General features: G+C 40.9%; 1 protein-coding gene across 1 annotated transcript in view; it reads right to left on the reverse strand.

Moving 5' to 3' along the window:
- Positions 1 to 24,216, reverse strand: part of POLR1D (RNA polymerase I and III subunit D) — a 55,056-nt gene that overhangs the window by 18,592 nt on the left and 12,248 nt on the right. Inside the window, exon 2 of the mRNA XM_080660650.1 lies at positions 2,384 to 2,458. Coding sequence (XP_080516776.1) covers positions 2,384 to 2,458 — 75 coding nt within the window. The remainder of the gene's footprint in view (positions 1 to 2,383; positions 2,459 to 24,216) is intronic.

The following is a 24,216-nucleotide window of genomic DNA, read 5'->3' on the forward strand; positions in this document are numbered from 1 at the left end:
CATCAATGAGAGGGACTGACCCTCAGGCTGATTGGAGGAATGACCATGATTACAGTGGAGAAGCTGTTATGCAAAGGCTGACCCCATGGAGCAGGAGTCACTTAAGTGGGGCTCTGGCATCTGCTAAGTCTGTCCTCTGGGTGTGTGGTTTGTGAAAGTGGTTGGATGATGCTCTGGTGTGGTCTGAACCTGACCACCAGGTGTGTTAGTTCTGGGTCCTCTAGAGAAGGGCTCTAGTGTAGGCCAAGGTCAGCTGCTGCCTGTGCCTGGTCTTGGGTCATCTGACATGAACTACAAAGTGATCTGCAGAAGGTTGCCGCTTACTGGGCTTGGAGGTGCCTAGCGAGGCTAAGCTTGGAACCAAGGCCAGCTTCCATTACTGCCTATTATTGGGCAGCTTATGGCTGAGGCCAGCAGTTACTTGTCTGGGGTTTGTGAACCTTTGAGACATTTTAGGAAAAGTCCTCAGAGTGACCTGAGACTAGCCATTTGTCTGGAAAAGCCACTGGAAGCGGTTTGGGGGAGCCTGCAAGTTGGGTGGGGCAGGGTCTTATGGAATCACCAAGTGAACAAGTTAGCCAGGCTGATGGAGACTGTTTTAGGGCCCACCTGCGCCAGCAGGCTCTGTGGGGGGAGGTCTCAACAAAGGAAAATGTGTCTGCCTGTAATTCTATCTGGGAGAAAGCTACCCCTCCAGCCCTTGCTCTGAAGCCAGATAATTTGATTCTTCCCCATAAGTCCCTGGCACTTTTCTAGCTGCTGGAGCTTAGAGTAAGTGAGTCTGTCACTGAGTAAGTCCATGCAGGTCCTTTAGAGCAGGGGTGGGGAAGCTTTTTTTCTGCCAAGTGCCATTTGGATATTTATAACATAATTTTTGGGCCATACAAAATTATCAACTTAAAAATTAGTCTACTATATTTGGTCAAACATTTAATTAACTCACTCCTAATACCTTGGCAGGGCCAGACCAAATGATTTCGCAGTCTTATACAGCCTGGGGGCTGGACATTCTCTACCCCTGCTTTAGAGGAACACCTGGGACTCCCTCAGTCCTTTATCTCACTCAGCCACAATCCCTGATGGTTTTCAGAGCCAGAAGTTATGGGGACTTTGCTTCCCCAAACTAAAACCCTGGGATGGAGGAGCCTGTTGTGAGGCTGGGACCCCTTTCTCCTCAGGGGGAGATCTCCACAGTAAAGATATTCCTCCTGTTTCTTAATGGCCACACCATGGTTGTGGGGCCTGCCTGTTTCATGTGTCAATCCCTTCTACCAGTTTCCACATAGCTTCTTCTGTATATCCTTAGTTTTTAGACTTCTGTTCAGCTAATCTTCAGGAAGTTCTTAATGATGGTTGTTCTATATTTTAGTTGTAATTATGATGTGCGTGGGAGGAGGTGAGCACAGCCTTTACCTATTCTGCCATCTTGACAGGAATTTTATTTTTATATTTTACTTTTAATGGCTCACAATACTCCATCATAATAAATTTTAAATTGTAGATAAAAGGTCTAAAATCAGCATATTTATTGAATGGGAATGCTATTGCTAAAGAAATGCTTAAAAGAGTAGACTTTATTCTTAGGGCTAATTTTTTTCCTTTATTTATATTACTAACTTTTAACCAGCTCTATTTTACTTTTTCTTCTTTTTTTTTTCTCTAGTCCTCTCCCACGGGTATTTTTTTCCTTTTTTTTTTCAATCCTCACCCTAGGATATTTTTCCACTGATTTTTAGAGAGAGTGGGAACGAAAGGGAAAGACAGAGAGAAATATTGATGTGAGAGAAACATCACAAGCCCCAACCAAGGCCCGGGCCGGGGAGGAGCAGGCAACTGAGGTACGTGCACTTGAATAGAATCGAACCTGGGACCCTTCGGTCTGTAGCTGACACTATCCACTGAGCTAAACTGGCTAGGGCTAACCAGCTCTATTTTATATAGAAATTGCAAAGGTAAACTTAAGTTCTATATGGCTGAATTTGTCACATAATCAAAATGCATACAATTAGAAATTTTTAAAGTAAAATTTAATTTAATAATAACTATAATTAAAACAGAATTCTTAAACAATAAACACTGATATAACATTATTGTCACACAGGTGCCTGTAGGCACAGTAGTACTAGTATGTATATATCTCTCGGGGATTTGGGAACCAAAGGGATGATAAAACCATGACAGATATTCTCCATATACATCCCTCTGCTCATTTCTTCAAGTTATTAGAGTTTCTCAGCTTCAGTCTTCAGTGGTATTCTTCTCTACCACTTGCCTTGAGTGATTTCCTCTACATTTATGGTTTTACAATCCTTCTATATGCTAAAGAAGGCTTTTTTCTTTAATATGTATTTTAAGGTTTAAGGAAGATTACTCAAGTACTCACCAACCCATAGGTCCCATTGTTTCTGCTCTTGTTTTCCCACGTTTTGCTTCTTTAAGCAGTTCTTCTATTGCTTTCCTGGTAGGAAAAAGGAAGAAATTTGAGAGATAGCCACCCCACTAAATTCTAAAAATCAAGTTATTCCATGTATGTGATCATTGGAAAGGAACAGCTCTGAAATAAATTTTCAAAATTGGGGGAGAAATTTTTTTTGTAAATGGTTGATAGTTTTGAATACAAAAATTAAAAAAAAAAACTTTTTATACAATGCAGAAAAACACTAAAAACTAAAGACAAAATGACAAACTATATCCATATTAAAAATGTTCAAATTCATTATTATTCTAAGAAATACAAATTAACCCAACAATGAGACTGTTTTTGTCATCTGTGAGGGAATAGAGAAATGGATATTCTTTTCTCTACTAATGGGGCCGGAAACTGATATAACATTTCTAGAGGACAATTTGATAACATGATAAAAGTCTTAAAAATAATGCATACCTGCTGATATATATAAAAAGCCAGCAACCAGAACACCATAATGACCAGAACCAGTCACTATGACGCCCACTGCCGGCCCGATGGAGGGGTGGGACCTGCCGGCCAACCTCCCATGGCTCCTCCCCCCAGCCGGCCCCGCCCCTGATCAGCCTCTCTCAGGTAACCAGGGCCGGCCAAGGCTTGCGCTGCTGGCAGTGGCAGCAGCAGAGGTGTGATGGGGCATCTCTTTCTCCTGAATGCTGGGTCGCCTCCTGCCCCTGAGGGCTCCCGGACTGTGAGAGGGGCAGGCCAGGCTGAGGAACCACCCCCAGTGCATGAATTTTCATGCACTGGGCGTCTCGTCTTACATAATAAAAGGCTAATATGCAAATAGATCGAACGGTGGAACAATCAAACAACCGGTTGCTATGATGTGCACTGACCACCGGGGGCACATGTGGAACATGGTAGGCATCGGCAGCAGGTGGCAGAGCGTGGAATATGGCGGGTGTCGGCCCCGGTGGAATGGTGGAGCAGGTGAGTTGGGGTGCCGGTTGCTGTCACCTGGGCAAGCCTCTGGTGGTTACTGAAAATTCTTTGTTCCTGCGTGCCACAGTCCCGCCTGGCACTCGCACCTGCTGCCAGAGCCTGCCCCACTTGCACCTGCTGCCGGCACCGGAGCCGCCACTCGCATGTGCTTCCAGTGCCTGGCGCCGGCCCCAATTGCCCCTGAGGGCTTCTCCGCCTCCCCCTGCTCCTGAGGAGTGATAGCACGTGGGAGCAGTGGCAGCAGGAGCAGGGCTGCTGGCAGAGAGGGGACTGGGGACCATGGCAGGAGGGGCTGGGCGGGGGCGCAGAGTATGGGCCAAGACCCACCCCTGTGCCCACCATAGTCTTGCGGCCCACAGTTCCTTTCAAGGTGCACAAATTCGTGCACTGGGCCCCTAGTCTACACTAATAAAAAGGTAATATAATTAGTCCAGGAGACATTCCGGGAGACCTTCCGGACAAAGCCATGGTGGCGGGGGCCAAGGCAGAGGTGGTTAGGGGCGATCAGGTCAGGAGGGGAGGGCAGTTGAGGGTGAGCAGGGCTGCAGGGGGGGCAGTTGGGGGCAATCAGGCCGGAAGGGGGGGCTAGTTGGGGGCAAGCAGGCCAGCAGAGGGGGGAAGCTGGGGGTGAGCAGGCCAATGGGGAGGGCATTTGGGGGCAATTAGGCCGTCAGCGGGGGCAGTTGGGGGCGAGCAGGCTGGCAGGGGGGCAGTTGGGGGCGAGAAGGCCAGCAGGCAGAGTGGTTAGGGGCGATCAGGCAGGCAGGCAGGCAGGTGAGAGGTTAGGAGCCAGTGGTCCTGGATTGTGAGTGGGATCGGGTCTAAACCGGCAGTCGGACATCCCCTGAGGTGTTCCAGATTTGAGAGGGTGCAGGCCCGGCTGAGGGACAACCCCCGCCCCATGCACGAATTTTGTGCACCGGGCCACTAGTTAAAAAATAATTAGGGAAAAACTTGTTTGGACAGTTCCCCAATATGAATAAACTATGTATCCATTATAAATAACCTAGAATGCATTTTCCCATAAAAACTTTGTTAAAATATTTGGTTAGCTTTCTGGACCAGCCAATTTGTGTGATAATTCAGCTGAAATGCTGTATGTCTGCAGGAAACAATACTCAGTCAGGAACTTCGTAGGGACCCTGAAGATATATTCTAGGCACTATCTAAAGCTATGAAGTTTGACACTGATTCTTTGGTAGTTTTGATTTATTTAAAACTATCTCCAACACTGTTATTAACTTTATTTGCTGCAATAAAGGGAACTTTCTGATTTACAACTACAATCAAAGGGAAAAGAAGGTATATGCATCAGAAAAACTGCCCGAGGTGAAATGAAGTCACCTGTGTTGAAAGATGATAAAAGGTGGGGCTCAGCCTGGATGGGGATGCATTCAGACATCCGTCTTTTCATGGGTAAAGCCCACAACAAATGTGGGAAGCAGTACCCCATACATATGGTTGGGGTTGACCCAAGTTACGGATTTATAATTGATTTGACTAACTTGCCCAAGGTAATATTGCTAATGGTCAGAGAAGAGGGGAAACAAAAGGACCCATGTGTTTATGGCTACAAATCTCCTGGTCTATTATACTTCCTATCTCTTCCACAACATTTGCGCAGCAAGTCCCAGAGAAGACATTTTCTCTTTATCATTAAAAGAGGCAAAAATAAAATACATGAAAAAAAAAAAAACCCAAAAGTTTTAATAGAGTTACCATTGCTTCTACACTCATTTGAAGAGAACTGGGTGACATGGTGATCCTGGAGGGCAAAAGAAATGAAGGACTGCTCACTTTTTTGTCCTAAGAATGTTGAGCATTTGCTATTTCCCACCCCAAATTCTCCTGTACAAGCTCCTTCTGCAAGGCTTAATTTCCAAGAAGGAAAACAATTCCAAGCAATCATGTAGTCTTTTCTTGAAATAACTTCACCTTCAAAATTAAGGAGGAAAAATAGAAAGTCAGCCAGTTTTCCTTACTACTGTAGCCTGGAACATTTGCTAATGAATTCCTGGGTAAGGAGATAGCAAGTCCATTTTCTATTGCACATTTTCAGAGGCTACATACTTAAATTAGCAAAGATTATGAAACATCAACATCATGCAACAAAGTGGTTTTTAATGAGATGATGAAACAGAGTATAATCTAAAATGAAAATACAGGAAAAGAAAACAATAGGAGAATATATAAGAACTAAGTACATAGAGAATATGAACAATTAAAACATCAAATTTAATTTTTGGTACAGTAATTTCTATACTTTATCCTTTAAGCATCTTAAAGTTTTCTTTGTAAAACAAACTTATTTTATTAAAATATAAACTTCAATACAAACAAGAAATTCAAGAAAGCTAGATCATTAAGCAGACAGTATTCTGGGCACAGGAACAAACTACAATCAATTTTCAATGATCCATCCTAGCTCAGCTTCCTTAGGCCTGCCTATTTGTTCCATTAGCCAACTGGTACATGCTTAAGGAATGTAAACTAATCATAACAGCAGCTTAAATAAATCCCAAAAGGGAATGCAAATCCAGTGCAAAATCATCTTAAAAATCCAAAGTCTAACAAATTACTTTTGAGTTATCTGGGTCTGTGTTTCTTTTCATTCACACAAATCAACTGAGAGTTAACTAGTAGTATATTGGGATATAGAAAGGATAGCAAGAAATTTAAGGCAACTGAATTGACACACCAGAAATTGAAAGGCAAATGTAATAATGAACTAAAGAGAGACTTTTAAAGAAATAAAATCAGAAAAGCCAAATATCAAGTAATTGTTCAAAAGACAGAGACAGAGACTTAGATGGATCTACATACTTTCTTGAGAAATGAAGGAAAGTGTTATGAACTGAATGTTTGTATCACCCACACAATTTATATACTGAAATCCTAACCCCACCTGGACACTGGGACCTGCTGCTCCAAACCAGCATGCTTGACCCAATGCCCCTGGATAACTGGCCCCACTGCCTTGATGTAGTGTGCCCAGCCCTGCCATTGTGACCCACTGTGTCTTACCCAGTGCCCCTGGGCAAATGGCGCTGCTGCCTAATACTGCTTGGTAGACATAAACTGATGCCCCCTCCCCGCCTCCCCCAACCCCGGAAGCACAGACCTGCCACAGAGACAGGACATGCCTAACTTGGCACCACCAGAAGATTGGATACACCACTGTGACCTGGTGGGACCAGTTACCTCTGAACATCCAAGAACCGCCACTGTGAACGCACCCGCCTCACCTGGCTCCCCAGACTAATGGACTGCTAACATGGGAAGACAAAGAAACAACCATCAATGAAAGAAAAGGAGAAATCACCAGAAAAGGAACTAAATGAAATGGAGGCAAGTAATTTGTCAGATAAAGAATTCAGAGTAATGGTTATAAGGATGCTCAAATATCTGAGTGAGAATTACAAGCAATGAAAATTATAAGGAGCTGAATAAAAAAACCCAACAACATGAATAAGAATCAAGAGGAAATGAAGAATGACATAGCTTTAATAAAGACCACCCTAGAAGAATTCAACAGTAGACTAGAGGAGGCTGTGGGCCAAACCAGCGAGTTAGAAGACAAGGTAGAAAAATACACACAATCAGAGCAGCAATTGGAAAAAAAATTAAAAAGCAGGAGAAGAGTTTAAGGGAACTTTGGGACAACATGAAATGAAACAACATCCACATATTAAGGGTGCCAGAAGGAGAAGCTGAGCAAGGACTAGAAAACCGGTTTGAAAAATGACAGAGAAGAGGATCCAAGATGGCGGCGTAGGTAAACACCTAAACTGCTGCCTCGCACAACAATTTCAAAACTACAACTAAAAGACAAAACGTCTATAACCCAGAACCACGGGAAAGCTGGCTGAGTGGAAGTTCTACAACTAGAAGGAAAGATAAAAGAGCATTGAGACGTGCACAAGCGCTGAAAAGCTGAGGTATGGAGGCGCGCGAATCGGGCTGGTGGCGGGCAACTGGGAGCACTGCTTTTTTCAACCCGAAGGGAGACAAGCTCCCGATTACTCTGAACTCCAGTTTCTGGGGAGATGCTGGGGAACCAAACTCCTACGGAGGAGAAGCTGGACTGTCTGCCATCGGGTCGGAAAGTGAGGGTGGCTTGCTTGCAGAGCTGCACGCAGGAATAATTGTTTACTGCGCTGGGGCGCGGAATGCGGGGACGTGGTCGGAGACGCAGAGCCAGCTAACTGGCAGCCATCGCTGTTTGCCACGCCCTAGCCTAGTGACGCCCGGATACCCCGCCCCGCACAATCTACAAACCCACGCAAGCTCCACATAGCGGCTTTTGCATATAAATGGTCTGCCCTATCACAGCTTAACCTAACAAACTGCAGCTCTGGTCAGACAGCTCCAAAACCTCCAAACCCCAAGCAAGGAGGAGAAAACTGTAGTTCTCGCTGTAGCTCCTACTGGGTGGCCTCAGACAGTAGCTGACCTGCACCCCATTGGAGATCCAGAAGGTAGTGTATCTAGTGGTCAGTGTGAGACAACACCAGATTTCAACTACTCACATCCATAAGTGACACATTCAAGAGGCAGACTCAGTGAGCACCAAAGCCCCTCTGTAACAAGTCCTGCACCATAAGCATGTCTCCAGCGCAGCAGTTCTTCCATTATAGACACAGCAGGTCCTCACAGCCAATTGGCCTGGAGGTCAATTCCTCCCAGTGTACCAACAGCAATCAAGGCTTAACTACACCAAGACTTTGCACTCAGCCCACAAAGGGGTGTACCAAGAGTATCCCCCTCAGGTGATTGGGGAGGCTGAACCACTGGGCCCTATAGGTCACTTACCACAGAAAACCACTCCATCAACACAGGGAAGGAGCAAAATACCAAGACAAAGAAACATGTCACGAATGAAAGAAATGGAGGAAAGCAAACTACTGGACGACATAGAGTTCAGAACCACATTTATAAGGATACTCAAGAATCCTCTAAAAACCTCTGAGGAACTTAGTGAGACCTTTAAGGATCTTAATGAGAATGCCAAAAAAAAAATGGAAAAGGACCAGTCAGAAATTAAGCATACACTGTCTAAAATAAAGAATATACAGAAATTCAACTGTAGATCAACGTACCCCAAGAATCAAACCAAAGATCTGAAATATGAGGAAACAAAAAACACCCAACCAGAAAAACAAAAAGAAAAAAGAATCCAAAAATATGAAGATAATGTAAGGAGCCTCTGGGACAACTTTAAGCGTACCAACATCCGAATTTTTGGGGTGCCAGAAGAAGAGAGAGAGCAAAATATTGAAAACCTATTAGAAGAAATAATGACAGAAAACTTTCCCTACCTGGTGAAAGAAATAGACTTACAAGTTCAGGAAGCACACAGAACCCCAAACAAAAGGAATTCAAAGAGGACCACACCAAGACACATCATAATTAAAATGCCAAGGGCAAAAGACAAAGAGAGAATCTTGAAAGCAGCAAGAGAAAAATGGTTAGTTACCTACAAGGGAGTACCCATACGACTGTCAGCTGATTTCTCGGCAGAAACTATGCAGGCCAGAAGGGAGTGGCAAGAAATATTCAAAGTGATGAACAGCAAGAACCTACAACCAAGATTACTCTACCCAGGAAAGCTATCATTCAGAGTTGAAGGTCAGATAAAGAGCTTCACAGACAAGAAAAAGCTAAAGGAGTTCATCACCACCAAACCAGGATTACATGAAATGCTGAAGGGTAATCTTTAAAAAGAGGAAGAAGAAGAAAAGGGTAAAGATAAAAATTATGAACAACAAAATGACATCAAATACATACCTACCAACAAGTGAATCTAAAAATCAAGTGAATAAAAAATCTGAAGAACAGAATGGACTGGTGAATATAATAGAATCAGGGACATAGAAAGGGAGTGGACTGACAATTCTCAGGTGGAAGGGGGTGTGAGGGGTTCAGGAAGAGATTGGACAAAAATCTTACACCTATGGATGAAGACAGTGGCGGGGGGTAAGGGCATGGGGTGGGGTGGGGAATCAGGTGGAGGGGAGCTATGGGGGAAAAAAAAAAGAGGAACACCTGTAATAATCTGAACAATAAAGATTTAAAAAAATGACAGAAAATTTTCCTAACTTGGTGAAGAAAAAAGTCATACAAGTCCAGGAAGCACAGAGTCCCAATCAAGATGAACCAAAATAAGATCCACACCAAGACACATCATAATTAAAATGACAAACGTTAAAGACAAAGAAAGAACCTTAAAGGCTGCAAGAAAGAGACAGAAAGTTACCTACAAGGGAACTCCCATTAGACTATCAGCTGAGTTCTCAATAGAAATACTACAGGCCATAAGGGAGTGGCATGAAGTCTACAAAGTAATGAATACCAAGGAACTGAATCCAAGACTACTCTATCCAGCAAGGCTATCATTCAAAATAGAAGGTGACAGTAGGAGTTTCACAGACAAAAAAGGCTAAAGGAGTTTATTACCACCAAACCAGCAATGCAAGAAATGCTAAAGGGACTGTTGTAAGAAAAAGAAATAAAAGGAGAGGGAGGAATGCAGGGATAAAGAATAAAAATGGCAACAAACAAGTACCTATCAATAATAACCTTAAATGCAAATGGATTAAATGCTCCAATCAAAAGATATAGGGAAACTGAATGGATAAGAACACATGATCCATATATACATGCTATCTACAAGAGACTCACCTCAGAACAAAAGACTTACACAGAATGAAAGTGAAGGGATGAAAATTTATTTTTCCATGCAAATGGAAATTTAAAAAAAGCTGGAGTAGCAATACTAGTATCTGACAAAATCGACTTCAAAATGAAGGCCATAACAAGAGAAAATAAAGGCCATTGCAAAATACTAATAGGATCAATACAACATGGGGATATAATCCTGGTAAAACATACACACACCCAATATGGGAGAACCCAAATACATAAACTTCTGGATGACTTAAAGGGAAAGATCAATATCAATACCATCATAGTAGGGGACTGTAACACACCACTGACATCACTCAGAAATCAATGGCATTCTCATACACCAATAATGAACTCTCAGAAAGAGAAACTTTAAAAAAAAAAATCCCATTTACCATTGCAACAAAAAAAATTAAGATACTTAGGAATAAACTTAACTAAGGAGGCAAAAGACCTATATTCGGAAAACTATAGAACACTGAAAAAAGAGATAGAAAGGGATATAAACAAGTGGAAGAATATATCATGTTCATGAATTGGTAGAATTAACATCATTAAAAATGTCCATACTACCCAAAGCAATATATAGATTCAATGCAATCACTATTATAATACCAATTAGTAGCTCTGTGCATGAATCCATGTGCCAGTGGCTCACTGCCGCCCTCCTGTAGCTCTCCGCCCACTGCCCCGCCCTCCTGTACCTCCCTCCGCCCCCTCCCTCATTGCTTGCTGCGCTGCCCCCTCCTGTAGCTCTCTGCCCCACCCTCCTGCTGATCTGTGATCTGGTCTTACGAGGTCGGTCATTATACCTCACAGCATAATGGATAATTAGGATATTTCTCTCTTATTATATAGGATGGCATACTTCACAGATCTAGAACAAACACTCCAAAAATGTATATGGAACTGAAAAAGACCCCAAATAGCCAAAGCAATCCTGAGAAAGAAGAACTAAGTTGGAGGGATCTCAAGACCAGATATTAAGCTATACTACAAAGCCACTGTAATCAAAACAGCCTGATATTGGCACAAGAACAGACATATAGGTCAATGAAACAGAACAGAGACCCTAAAAATTGACCCAAGCCATTACACTCAATTAATATTTGACAAAGGAAACAAGAGCATACAATGGAGTCAAGACAGTCTCTTCAATAAATGGTATTGGAATAATTGTACAGCTACATGAAAAAAAATGAAATTAGTCTACCAACTCATACCATACACAGGAATAAACTCAAAATTGATAAAAGATTTAAATGCAAGTCCTAAAACCATAAAAATGCTTGAAAGAAACACAGGCAGAAAACATCAGACATCTCACATAGTAAAATTTTCCCTCATACAAATGCCTAGCGCAGCCGTGGGCAAACTACGGCCCGCAGGCCGGATCCGGCCCGTTTGGCTGTTCTATCCGGCCCGCGGAGCCGAAAGAGCGGAGGGTTCTCTTGCTCTCCCCTCCGCTCCTTTACTTTGAATTTATATTAGTTCACACAAACACTCCATCCATGCTTTTGTTCCGGCCCTCCAGTCCAGTTTAAGAACCCATTGTGGCCCTCGAGTCAAAAAGTTTGCCCACCCCTGGCCTAGCACAAGAGAAACAAAGGAAAAAATAAACAAATGGCACTACATCAAAATTAAAGGCTTCTGCACAGCAAAAGCAAACAGCATCAGAATGAAAAGGGAACCCACTGTATGGGAGAACATATTTGCCAATGATACATCTGATAAGGGATTAATATTCAAAATATATAAAGTACTCAAAATTAACAAAGGGAAAACAAATAACACAACCAATGTGCAGAAGACCTGAATAGACACTTCTCCAAAGCAGACCTACAAATGGCCAAAAGACATATGGAAAAATGCTCACAGTCACTAATCATCAGAGAGATGCAAATTAAAATGACAATGAGGTACTACCTCACACCTGTCAGAATGACTGCCATCAATAAATCAACAAACAATTGCTGGTGAGGATGTGGAGAAAAAGGAATCCTAATACACTGCTGGTGGGAATGCAGACTGGTACAGCCACTATGAAAATCAATATGAAGTTTCCTCAAAAAATTAAATATGGAGCTGCCATTTACCTAGTGATCCCACTTCTAGGAATATATCCTAAGAAGCCTGAAATACCAATCAGGAAAAACATATGCACCCCTATGTTCATAGCAGCACTATTTACAATAGCTAAGATCTGGAAACAGCCCAATTGCCCATCAGTACGTGAGTGGATAAAAAAGCTGTGGTACATCTACACCATGGAATACTATGCAGCAGTAAAAAAGAAGGATCTCTTTCCCTTTTGAGACAGTATAGAGGGACCTGGAGATCATTATGCTAAGAGGAATAAGCCAGACAGAAATAAACAAGTATCACACTGTCTCACTCATATGTGGAATCTAATGAACAAAATAAACTAATGAACAAAACAGATCCAGAGATGTGGAAGCATGGAACAGACTGTTGAATCTCAGAGGTAAGGTGGGGGTGGATGGATGGGTGGGAAAAGATCAATCAAAAAACTTGTATGCATATATATCCATAACCCATGGACACAGACAATAGTGTGGTAAAGGCCTGGGGCGGGGAGGGCTACCTGGGATCATTGTGGGAGGGGGGGAAGGGACACATGTAATACTTGGAACAATAGATTAAAAAAAAAAAAGAAAAAAACTTAGCTTTCAGTTGCTTGTTAAACACCCACAGTTTTTAATTTTCTTTCTGTAAAATACCAATGGAACCTAGCAATAGCCTTTTGCTATGGTCTTAATGTTTGTTTTCCTCAAACCCCTATGTTGGGATCCTAACCCCCTATGTGATGGTGTTAGGAAGTGAAGCCTCTGGGAGATAAGTAGATCATGAGGGTAGAGCCCCCATGAACAGATTAGTGCACTTATATAATGGGATTAGAATCCGTGGGGCTCCCTAGGCCCTTCATGTAAGAATACAACTAGAAGACTCCATCTGTGAAGCAGGAAGTAGGCGCTCACCAGAAAATGAATATGCTGGCACCTTGATCTTGGATTTACCAGCCTCCAGAACTATGAGAAATAAATTTCTGTTTATAAGCCAAAAAAGAAAAAGAAAAAGAAAAGAAAGAAATCTTAACCCCAATGTGATAGTATTAGTGCCTTTGGGAGGTTATTAGATCATGATGGTGGAGCCCTCATGACTTGGATTGTGTCCTTATGAAAGACCCCCACAGAGCTCCCTGGCTCTTCCTGGTAAGTGAGTACACAGTGAGAAGATGGTTGTCCATAAACCAGAAAAATGACAGAAATAAATGTTTTGTTTAAACCACCCCGTCTGTGGTATCTGTTCTAGCAGCCTGGACAGACCAAGATAGAGAGTAAGGAAATAAAGACTGAATGAACATTAGATGCTTTCCACATTTTGTGACTCCCTTAAGTCTTTAAAAAGCCACCTTTGGCCTGGCCTGCGTGGCTCAGTGCTTGAGCATCGACCTATGAACCTGGAGGTCATGGTTTGATTCCTGGTCAGGGCATATGCCCAGGTTGTGGGCTCAATCCCTGGTGTGGGGCATGCAGGAGGCAGCCAATCAATGATTCTCTCTCATTACTGATGTTTCTGTCTCTCTCTCCCTCTCCCTTCCTCTCTGGAACCAATAAACATTTTTTAATAAAAAAATAAATAAAACCACCTTTGATTAACTAACTGTGAATCTGGTATCTGTCACATGATGGATGGAAAAAGAGGCACTAAGTCATCTAAGACTACTCTGAAGACCTTGATATGTTCAAACAAGCATGACTCGGTGAACAGCACACAGACTTAGAAAACTGGAAAACTGAGTGCAGCACCACTGGCTTCTTATGATTGGGAGGCATCTGACAGGCCCAGCACATCACCAATGCTGAAGGTAACCAGCTTACACTATCGTCCACATGTACTATCCATCAAAGCACTGGGCAGAAATTAAGAGAAACTTCACTACAGCAATCTAAATTTCCTCCCACAATGGAGTACTCAGGCTTAGAGAGAAACTGAACAGTTTACTTGATCTTCTGTAAGGATTTGCTGTTAGACCACAAAACATTCTGATGAAAAGATATGGTCAGATGGTTTGAATCCCTGCTGGTATCTGCAAACAGCTGCGTACCGACTCCTGACCAGTCAGCAGTATTAGTGGTCATGATCGTGCGGATTGGCAGAACCCATAGGACAAAGACTGGGCGATGTATTACTTAGCAATTCAGGTATAGACATAGATGAAGAAATTCAGGCCATCCTTATTTAATTTCAGAAAATATCAAATTGTCTGGGGTAACCTATCACTTGTAAAGAAAGGTATGAAAATTCAAATTGTAGAAAAGGTTTTTGAAGACAGGCAAAACTCACTAGGGACATTGAGGTCATTTGGGAAATGAAAAAAATTATTCATGGGTAAAAGATGAAGGTACAGGTTAGTTCTGTAAATTGTTAAATTTAGCCAACTTCTACCAAGCACTTGCTCTGTAAGATATGACGATTCATACTGTGAGTGAGGCCCTTCCATGAAGAGGTTTAATACTGGTGACTGTATATGTTAAATAAAGACTCGGATATGTGCTTTAGAAACAAATATTGGATTACCTAGGAGGATGTGGGAAGTCCCAAAATTTATTTATTTTATAACAAAGAGGGGAAGTTGTGATAAAAGTTGCTTAATTTTTTTTTTAAATATATTTTATTGATTTTTTACACAGAGGAAGAGAGGAAGGGAGAGGGATAGAGAGTTAGAAACATCGATGAGAGAGAAACATCGATCAGCTGCCCCTTGCACTCCCCCTACTGGGGATGTGCCCGCAACCAAGGTACATGCCCTTAACCGGAATCGAACCTGGGACCCTTGTGTCTGCAGGCCGACGCTCTATCCACTGAGCCAAACCGGTTTTGGCAAAAGTTGCTTAATTTTTAAAAAACAACTTATGCCAATAAATCACTGAAGGAAGATGCAGGAGCATGAATTTGAGTGGAGGATTAACAAGACTTTTTTATTTCATACCAACATGCACCAAAGAAAAACTGATATTTTAAGCAAGGCTGGAGAATCAAAGCTGTTGCTTGCTTTTTACTATGATGATAATAATCTCACAGGATTGTTATGAGGATAAAATAAGGTATTTCTTTAGATCCAAGTGTTCTGAATTTTATCAGAAGCACAAGAAATATGATAGGTATTTTTCACTTGACTTAACTACTAGTGGTCAGGGAACTTGTCTATTTCACCTTAGTTTTCCTATGCCTATCACAGTAGATACTAAATAAAGATTTGAAGAATGAATAAGTTCTGGGTGTGAGTGGAACATGTCAAAAATGCAAGGATTTAAAAATAAAAATACTGTATCTGTAGCCAGAAGAGGAGGTGATGGGAGAGATGGAAGAGGTGAGACAAGAAAGGTGAAGACAGGAGAGAAAAAGAACATGTCACTGGGCAAAGAAATGAGATGAAGGAATTTGTGGCTGGCTATAGGTTCCTTGTGAGATCTAAAGCAGTGGCCACACTTGAACAGGAGCACAATCCCACACAGCCTCAGACACATCACATATTATGTCAGTGGGACACTGCAGACACTGACTAAAGACACTGAAACAGAATTTTTCCTGTCACGATTGAGGTCTTTAATCCTCTTGGGCTCCTTGAAAATCTCAGCAACATTTCATATCTAGAAATACTGTATGTACTTTTCCCTTAGTACCCTACCAGTTAGAGGTGAATGGCCTTTGTTTAGATTAGAAATACCAGTCTTTTGCTTCATTATGCAAATAGTTAAAAGCCACTTCATTCACATATTGTTAGTATTCTCTAAACTCTATCTCTTAGTGAAGTTGTTAATTGTGCTTTGAAATGAAAGTGCTTTAGTGTTGGGAGTCCAAGGATAGCTATAGATAATGGAGATGTGTGTGTGTGTGTGGGGGGGGGGGGCGGCGGGGTGAGGGCTACTGGCCTCTCTGCAAAGCCTCAGCCAGACTGCCCTGTGGGATTACCACATTCTAGGACCTTAGTTTGTCCAGAAGCCCAATTTAGCTAGGACACCCCGCTTGACTGCAACCCCACAGTTGTCATGAATGCACAGCAGAACTTTGCTTAGGCTACACTCTCTAAATAGTTCTCCACTCAGCCACATCCTCATCACTGGACAGGGATCAGATGTTTCCTGCTCTACAGGCTTTACTGATCTCTCTGTATGCTCCACATCAATGGATGTAACCGTTCCTTTCTTTCAGGCCCACCAAGAGGGAAATAAAGTCCCACACACCATAGTTCTAAGTATTTAAAAGTTATAAAATAAACTAAAAAAATTATATTCCTTCCTAACTCCTACCATGACATATATACAACAAAAATAAAAACAACTGTAAAGCTATGATTTTTAAAAATGATTAAAAGTCAGCAAAGTATCAAAGATGTCAGAATTAACTAATTGCACACATTCGTTATTCTGTTAATGAGTTGGTAATATTTGGATAAATACAGAAATAAAGACACACAAAATTCAGACCTGACTGGTGACTGCCAGAGGGCAGGAGGGTTGGAGGACTGGGTGAAAATGTGAAGGGATTGAGAAGTACAGATTGGTAGTCACAGGACAGTTTCAGGGATGTGAAGTACAGCATAGGGAATCCTATACTAGGTGTACCAGTTAATAGTAGTGGATTTTGTAATCAAAGAAAACACGGTAATTTCAAGAGAAACATCAAAAGTGCTTTATTCAAAGTAATGTCCATCGCTAGCTACATATTTACCCATCTTTCAGATAATTTGTGGATACTGTCTCAATAGAACTTTCCTTGTTTCGAGGCAAACCATTCAGAGACCCAATTTTCCACTTTTTCATATGTTTTGAAGTGCTGCTCAGAAAGTGCGTGTGCCATCGATCGGAATAAGTGGTAATCTGAAGGAGCAAGGTCTGGTGAATACAGCGGGTGGGTTAATACTTTCGAGGCAAGATCTTTTAACATGTCTTTAACTGGTTTTGAAGTGTGTGATGGTGCATTATCGTGAAGCAAAATTACTTTGCCATGTCTTTTGGAACATTCTGGTCATTTCACGATCAAAGCATGGTTCAAATTGATTGTTTGTTGTCAGTAGTGATCAGTATTAAAAGTTTCACCTGGTTTTAGAAGCTCATAATACACCACACCTTCCTGATCCCACCAAACACAGAGTATTGTCTTCTTTCTGAAGCGATTTGGCCTTGCAGTCCATGTTGATGGTTGACCTGGATCAACCCATGATTTTGTGCATTTGGGATTCTCAAAATAAAGCCACTTTTCATCACCAGTCAAAATTAGATGCAAAAAAGACTTTCTTTTGTGCCGTTGAAGCAACATTTTACTGATGACTTTTCAGTTTTCCATTTCTTTCGTTCAGTTGATGTGACATCCATTTTCCTTCCTTTAAAATCTTTACCATTGCTTATAAATGATTGGAAATTGTTTGCTGAGCAACGTTTAATCTTTCTGCAAGTTGTTTGTGAGTTTGACACGCATCTTCATCCAATAATGCTTATAATTGTTGGTCTTCAAACTTATTCGGTTGACCTGGACGTTCTTTGTCTTTCACATTGAAATCATCACTTTTAAAGCGTTTAAACCAGCGTTCACAAGTATCTTGAGATGGAGCATGTTCACCATAAGCTTCCCGGAGTATTCAGCAGCACTTTTCTTCAAAATAATGAATTAAAACTTCCCGCACATGCTCTTTTTTTGGCACGAAATTTGACACTTTTAAGTGTAAAAATATCTATGATGTTAACACCTTCAGAAAATTTGACATATGAAGTTCTGAAGCTTGTTGTCAATACAACAAAATAGCATACATATCAAATCGCATATATATCAACATATGTGTAACTGCAACTATCGAAAAAAATCCGATTAACTGGTTCACCTACTATAATAAAAGCCAAATATGCAAATTGTCCCCTTGACTGGGAGTTCGACTGCTCGCTATGACATGCAAAGGGGGCGGCGCGGAACATGGTGGATGTCAGCAACACGGTGTTGGCAGCGGGCGGCAGTGGAGGTGCTGCTGGCCTTGATGGGCCCTGACGAGAGCGAGACTGCGGCAGGATGGTGGAGCAGGTGAGCGGGTGGCACCAGGCCAAGGCCAGTGCGAGTGGGGCCCAACAACCCCACCGAATGCCCCGCAGACGGCAACCAGCAGTGGCGGTGGGGCCGCCGCCCAGCTCCCAGGTGCTGAGGGAGCCAGGCGGGAGCCCGACGGCCCAGGTGGTGGTAGGGGGCAGGGCCACCACCTGTGTCCCAGGCACTGAGGGAGCCGGGAAAGGGCCCAATGACTCAGGCAGAGGGGGGTACACAGGGGGCCGGGGGCCTAGGTGCTGCCCAGGGCCCAGAGGTCAGCTGGGACCTGCCCTTCCATGTCAGATGCTTTTGCTTCAATTGCCAGCCAGGCCTACAGACCATACCTGTGCACAAATTTTGTGCACCGGGCCTCTAGTATAGTTAATAATATTGCGATAGTTATGTATGGTGTCAGGTGGGTACTGGAAATATCAGGGGGGAATACTTTGTAAAGTACTATATGTGATTATCTAACCACTATGCTACACACCTGAAACCAATACAAAATAATACTGAAAGTAACCCTAGCCATTTTGGCTCAGTGGATAGAGCATCAGCTTGTGAGTCCCGGGTTCGATTCCGGTTAAGGGCACGTACCTCAATTGCAGGCTCCTCCCTGGTCAGGGCTCGTGCAGTAAGCAACCAATTGATGTGCTTCTCTAATATCGATATTTCTTTCTTTCCCTATCTCTTCTACTCTCTCTAAAAATCAATGGAAAAATATTCTCGGGTGAGGCTTAAAAAAAATACTGAAAATAAACTAAAAATTAAAAAATAAATTAATTAAAACTGATTTTAAAAAGGCACAAATAATATTATATATTACACAAAATGTATTTTCTTACCTCGATTTCAGCAAAATCACCTATTGTTATAATCAAGATTTTTACATAAATTATGTTCTATGCACTGTAATAATCTAAAGTATTAAAAAAGAAAATGTAACTATATTCAATTTGAATAAAATTTGAATATATTTATCAAAATGTAATTACCTAAAATGTAAAAACTTGATAATCTAAATTTTATGTTTTAAAATTTCCCTGCAAAATAATATGATTAATAAATCAGTAGAAAACTTCATCTAGGTTCTATATAAACATACATATATAAATAATATGAGTAACATTGCAAATGTTAGCCTCCAAATATAACTATTTCTAATACTGTACTAAGTCATGAGCACCTCCAGAACCATGAACTGAAATCCTAAGACAAGCAAGAAAACGGAAGCTTAGCATTACTGGGAAATAATATTTCCTTATGGAACAATCTATTGCATTCATGCCGAGATAGTTTTGACAAGTTAATGTGTCTTTCCACTTCTAAACACTTTTGCAACTCAAATATTTCCTGTACCCTAAAGTCAACAGTGGTACAACCCACCTATCTCCACATATGCAAGCTTCCTTTCATTCAAGGATGCAAGTCAAAACATGAGGAGGTTGTTTCCTGGGTTATAAATTGTACTAAGCACTGGATCCCCAGTGACAGAGAAATCCGTGTTTGTATATATAGGGGCTGCCTTTCTTGCCCAGGTTAAAGGAAATTCTCCTTTGAATATCGATATAGTAAGCAGCAATGATATGATGAAAAATAATAATGACAACAGTGCCTACGTACCATGGATCTTACACTTAATCCTCACAACTCCTCTATGTAACTATTATTTCACAGATAAAGAGATAAGAAGAAAACAAGGGTCCCAGAAACTTACTAAGGCAACAAAGCCTTTAAGTGATGGGGCTGTGGTGTGAACCCAGGCAGTTGACTATAGGGCCCAGGATCTTAGTAAACCCTTACACTACAGCTATGTTAAAAGTCATGACCTCAACCCTTATGAAGTCCAGGCTAGTGAGAGAGAAGGCAAGTAAAGGGATGACAGCAGTATTTTACTGTATTTATTTGTATTTATGACAAGAACTGCTACAGTGAAGATAACACTCTAGTCCCTTCACCTAGACTTTGACATTCTGAAATGTCCAACACTATCCTTTTCTAGGTGACCTCTGAGGGTGGGCTATTCTTACAGAGAGATGACTTCTTCAGTTAATAACTTAATATGTGGGCTGATTCTTATTAGTTTAGCTCTTAGAGAAAAACCTTATTCCTCAGTTCATAAGACACCTCATGTAGAAAAGACGTAATGAGATGACCTCATATTCAAAGTAGTAATTTTACAAATATTTATTCTTAAATCCTGATTAAGGAGCTGCTCAGAAGTACAGTGATTCATTTTGGTTAATATTATAAGACATTAAATGTGCCATGGTAAATTTATAAAAGTAATGGAGAAAAACATCTCTTACTAAAAAAACTTTGTGGAGGTGAAATGGGGATGGTAGAGAATTAACTTAGAAATAGTAAACTCTGAATAGAAAAGCACATAAATTACACCAATATCAGCAACAGTATATTTGTTTGATAGGTCAATTAGTAAGTTTAGATAAATATATGCCCTACTGAAATATAAATAAACCCAAAGAACATAAAGTCAAAATAATTATTGAGCTCTTTTACTAAATGAAAGCATTTTATGATGTCCTTAAAAGAACAGATACTCTGAAGAACAAAATTAGTGAAAAGAAAACTGCAAAAAAAAAGGGGGGGGGGGGAATAAAATATAGGAAGATGGGTGTGGAAGTGAGCCAATATCACAGCAGGGAAAAGCTAATGTGGCGGCTGTTCGAACTTAGTAAAAGGGCAGGAAAATATGACAGTAATGTAAAATAAAATTCCAACTCTCACCAAACAACCATGCAAAAAGGAAAACCACACAATAACTGCACTAAAGAAATATTAGACTATAAAGCCTCTAAAGTTTGCTTCTATGGCTTTCTTTAGTGGGGGTTGAAGTTTGTCCTTTGATAAACACACCACATACCAGAAAACACCACCTCATCAAACCATGGTCTGTAAACAACTCTCTTAATCCTAAAAGAGCTTTATTTCATATAAATGATCTGCAGTTCTCTGCAGACTGTCCAAAACAATGCTTCAGAGTTCTTGGATCTCAGCCCCAAGAATGGCCTATTCAGCAGAAAGTCTGGTCAGCCCGCTGAAGCTATTTCCTTCGGTTGTGTCAAGGCTGCAGTAATTTGCTAAAAGACAAGCTGTCCATACCTTGTAGATCTGATCTAATTCATCAAATGATTATAAACTATACTTAGTACCAAGAACCAAGAAATGGAAAACATGAAGATAGAAAGTTCCAGAATGTGTAGGACTTCCTGATTCATGCTCTTTAAAAAGTCTTTTCATTTTAGCCCTGGCTGGTGTGGCTCAGTTGGTTGAGCATCGTCCCATGCAAGGCAAAATCAATGGTTCAAGTCCTGGTTGAGGCACATGCCTGGGTTGCGACTTTGTTCCCACGTTGGGTGCATACTAGAGGCAACCAATCGATGTTTCTCTCTCACATATATATTACTCTCAGTCCGTCTCCCTTCCTCTCTTTCTAAAATCAATAACAACATATATTTTCATTTAAAAACACACATGGAAAGTAGTCTCTTGAAGGTGTAACTTCAAGATAAATAATTTATCTGTCATCAACTGAATTAAGCAATTTTTATCCCATGAAGTAAACATTGATACTTCGGTCTGGCTTTAGGAGGCAAGAGATGATGGAGAGCCAGTGAAATAGAGGATGCAGCCCACTTACTTGGAGCAGGGTGCAGACTTCTAGCACTGGGCCTCTCTGGATCACCAGGTATTTTTTGTCTTTTACACTTTAGATATGAAAGAGTACTTTGGCAGAGAGAGTTTCTGGATAAATAGTAAATCCACACACAGAATTTCCTACATTAGTAATTAAGTATAAGAATCTACTATAAAAAATAACTTATTGAACCCAATCAGTAAATTCTTGACTCTTTATAGACATTCCAGTGTCAAGTTTCAAGTTGTTTTTCAAGTGCTAATTTGATAACAAGGAATTTAAGTAGCACAAGGCAATGTCAATCCTATTTTACAATTTAAAAAATCTTACTTAACAGACATACAAGTGTTTTGAAAATAAAAACACACCACAACTCTATTTCTATAATGCAGTAGTTAATGGAATTAAGCAGTTAAATATAAAAGCAAAACTAACTTTGGGAGTAGTGTTGCTTTGGGAAAAATGTTATATAAAAGTTCAAAGCTCACTGAACAATAAGTCAGCCAAAACTACACAATTGTGCAAATAAGGTTTTTCATTCTTTTGTAAAGACCCCAGCGATGTTTCCTGTTAACGGGAAGAAGTCAGAGCTCTGGTGTAGTGCGAACATATTCTTACAGATGCTAAATTCAGCAGCACAGGAGGGATCACTAGAAAGTCTGCAGAATAGGGAAGAAACGAGCACATGGGACTAACCACTACAGGAGAAAAGCCCAAAGCATGGAAAATGCCATTACTGAGTAATCCAACCATTAAGTGTGTATCACCCCATACAAACAATCTACTAACTGCCAAAAAAAGAAAAGAAACCACAGAGAGTAATACAATTGGGGATTTGGGCATCAGAAACCAGATGTAATACGGTCAAGAACCAGCAAACTCTGCCCTGTTGGTGTGTCTGTGGTTGAGCATCAATCCATGAACCAGAAGGTTACAGTTCGATTCCCAGTCAGGGATTCCCAATAGGAGGCATGCAGGAGGCAGCTGATCAATGATTCTCTCTCATCATTGATATTTCTATTCCTCTCTCCCTTCTTCTCTCTGAAATCAATAAAAAACATGTTTAAAAGAACCAGCAAACTCTAAAGTAAACTTTACTATTCAGACTTTTTTTTTTGAGAGAAACATCGACTGTCTTGTTCCACTGATTTGCCCATTCATTGGTTGCTTCCTGTGAGTGCCCTGACCAGGGATCAAACCCACCACTTTGGCATATCAGGAAGATGCTCTAACCAACTGAGCTACTATTCAGACTTATAAATTACTTACATGCAATGATATAACCGAGAAGGAAAATATGAAAACATGTTCTGGAGCAAACGTTTCAAGATTCATTTTACAACATATCAAAGAACTTAAACACAATCTTCTGTACCTGTATTACTGCTATACGTTAAGTTGCTGCATACTATAGAAACATCTCATTTACCACTGGCATACAACCCATGCTTGCTGCTGCAGTTGGATTGGCTGGAGTAATGCTAATGAAGAATTTAGACTGTGTTAAAAATGGAACAGGTACCCAATTGAGACTTCAGGGGAAATTCTGAGAAACAGTTCATGCTGATTACGCAAACAACATAATTGGGCCTGCTCCCAAGGTCTTATATTTATAAAAAGGGCACTATGTTAATATAAATGTTCAGGACCATACTTTCACAACTGATTTGAAATAGCAAATCCCTAATTCACAATTCTCCCTCAGCATTTGCATGATAGAAACTGGGCCATATACTAAACTTCTATATTAATTCATACAGGTCCAAGTATATACAAAACTTTTTACTATAACATGCAAGGAAAGAAGCCAAAATAAAGTGATTAACAGCATAATATAATGATATCACTGACCCTCAGAAGAACCCTTGAAGTCATTGTCCCCTTTATTTGTTAGGCAATAAATGCGTAGGGAGGCTGATTTGTCCACCAGTAAGGTCAACCAATAAGCGGTACACCTGCTTCTAACTTCTGACTCCACATTCTAGTCTATCTATGAAGATATTTTCCACATTTTTGAGGATGATCAAGTGTAGCTTTGGTACAAGATAGATTAAACAGTGAAAATGAATGTATTTAAAAATAATGCCAATGGAGTTTACCATTATGAAAAATGATAATTTTTATGAACCAAGTATTAGTGAACCCATATCTGGGTTCTTAACCAAATATTCTCTAACTCATTGACTCTTTTCATGGTTAAGATGTACAAAAAACAGCCCCATTTCCAGCATGTTTCAACCTGAATTTAAATGTAAACAAGGATTACTGGTCAACTGTTTAGTTTCTCAAACTGAACATCTGGCAAAGCTTTAGTATCTTCATATGTACCTGAGATAACAAAGGCAACATCGTGGACATTAAAAGC

The sequence above is a fragment of the Plecotus auritus genome, assembly GCF_963455305.1.
Source record: "Plecotus auritus genome assembly, chromosome: 3".
In the NCBI taxonomy this organism is placed as follows: Eukaryota; Metazoa; Chordata; class Mammalia; order Chiroptera; family Vespertilionidae; genus Plecotus; species Plecotus auritus.